General features: G+C 38.4%; 1 protein-coding gene across 1 annotated transcript in view; it reads right to left on the reverse strand.

Moving 5' to 3' along the window:
- Window positions 1-1,725, reverse strand: part of PRKDC (protein kinase, DNA-activated, catalytic subunit) — a 217,273-nt gene that overhangs the window by 79,842 nt on the left and 135,706 nt on the right. Inside the window, exon 58 of the mRNA XM_045291676.1 lies at window positions 1,120-1,251. Coding sequence (XP_045147611.1) covers window positions 1,120-1,251 — 132 coding nt within the window. The remainder of the gene's footprint in view (window positions 1-1,119; window positions 1,252-1,725) is intronic.

The raw sequence follows: 1,725 nt of genomic DNA on the forward strand, positions 1-1,725 counted from the left end.
GGCAAGCTCAAGTGCTTCAAAGGGTGTCTGGTCCTCACCTCCTTCCTAACCTGATACAGTACTCTGCTAACCTGAACTTTTTCATCTATATAATAACTGTCAATTCATGAGACTTCTGGGAGAACGAACAATGGTGTGAAAGAATTTCTTAACTATTAAGACCTGGTAGTTACATGAATTTATATGGGACAAAACTGCAGAGAATAAAGCACACACAAACGAATGCATGAAGGAAGATGGAGCCCAACAAGGTACAAGGTGCAGGGTACCCACGTCCACTTCTCAATCTGGAAACTGTATTACCGTCAGATATATCACCACTAGGGGATGCTGGTGGAACATACAAAGGGCTCTGTACTGTTTTTGTGACTTATTATTTCAAAATAAGTTTAAAAGTAATAAAGGGTTAGGTACATAAAATCTACTATGATAAACAAAAACTGTAAATGTAAATATAAAGCATTGCATTTTAGTGTACAGCATAATGCTGTATATACTATAATCTTTAGTTACTTTTTAAAGTTTTATCTAAATGGAAATCCTAATCAGTCTTTGGGGAATAAATACTCTGTTTTTATCAAAGAACTCAAGTAGAAAATTTCATTCACTCTTGACACTTTCTTTTACACCCAAATAAACAATGACTTACAAAAATAATTTCAACAACGACCTCACTGTTAAATGTGTGCTACTCTAACCCCTCCAAAATGCTATTTTGTGTAAGCAATGATTTAAGTGGCTTGCACTTTACAGTTTACATTATCTCACACATTTTATTTCATTCTGAATGAAGAAGGAAAAACAGATGCAGCTCTCTGGTTTCATCCATGGAGACACTGTGGCTCGGGGTTCAGTGAACTGACAAGGACACGGAAGTTCAGGATTACATCCTAGATGAGTCTGAGCCAGTCTCACACCCCTGGCGAAGCCGACACAGAGCCAGAAAACGGAAGAGCGAAGATCAACACAAGGTCTTATAACTAAGCCTCTGCTATGACGATCAACGCTTCGTTTAAAACACAATGTTGCCTCCACCATTGTGCCCTAAGCATAGGACAGCTCAGAATTGTTATCAGAGACTTGTCTGTTAATAGAAAACTTGACCACTCAGGGACAGACCTGGGCTACAGCTTGCAAGGGGGCGATCAGATTGCTGTGCTTGATCTGAATGTCAGGAAGGTCTCCTTGGCGGTAACTTCTATACAGAATGACTTGGGCGTTCTGCTTCATTTTTAGCTCACTTTTGATCTCCTGTAATAATGAGAATAATAAAGGAAATTTAGAATTTTCATAACTTCTGTGAAATTCAAAACTTTCAGCAACCATCTTTTAGTGTAAAAGATTACCAGATAGGGGGAAGGTATGGAGAGTGGGGAGGAAGGGAGAACCAACCGCCATAATCGACATATAATCTTACCGCCACCACCCCCTCCAGGGGGACGAACTATAAGAAACCATGGGGGAAGGGAGACAACAGTCAGTGTAAAATATAATTAATAATTTATCAAGAGGTCACAAGGGTGGGAGTGGGGGTGGGAGGGAAAAAAGAAGAGCTGATACCAAGAGCTAAAATAGAAACATTTTCTGAATGTTTAGAAAATAATGATGGCAACATATGTACAAATATGCTTGATACAAATAATGTATGGATTGTTAGAAGAGTCCCCAATAAAATGATCTTAAAAAAAAAAGATTACCAGAAAAGAGAAATTATAACTCTTTTGG

This window comes from Echinops telfairi, unplaced genomic scaffold, assembly GCF_000313985.2.
Source record: "Echinops telfairi isolate 266 unplaced genomic scaffold, ASM31398v2 ScPeMD7_1;HRSCAF=3_0, whole genome shotgun sequence".
Taxonomy (NCBI): Eukaryota; Metazoa; Chordata; class Mammalia; order Afrosoricida; family Tenrecidae; genus Echinops; species Echinops telfairi.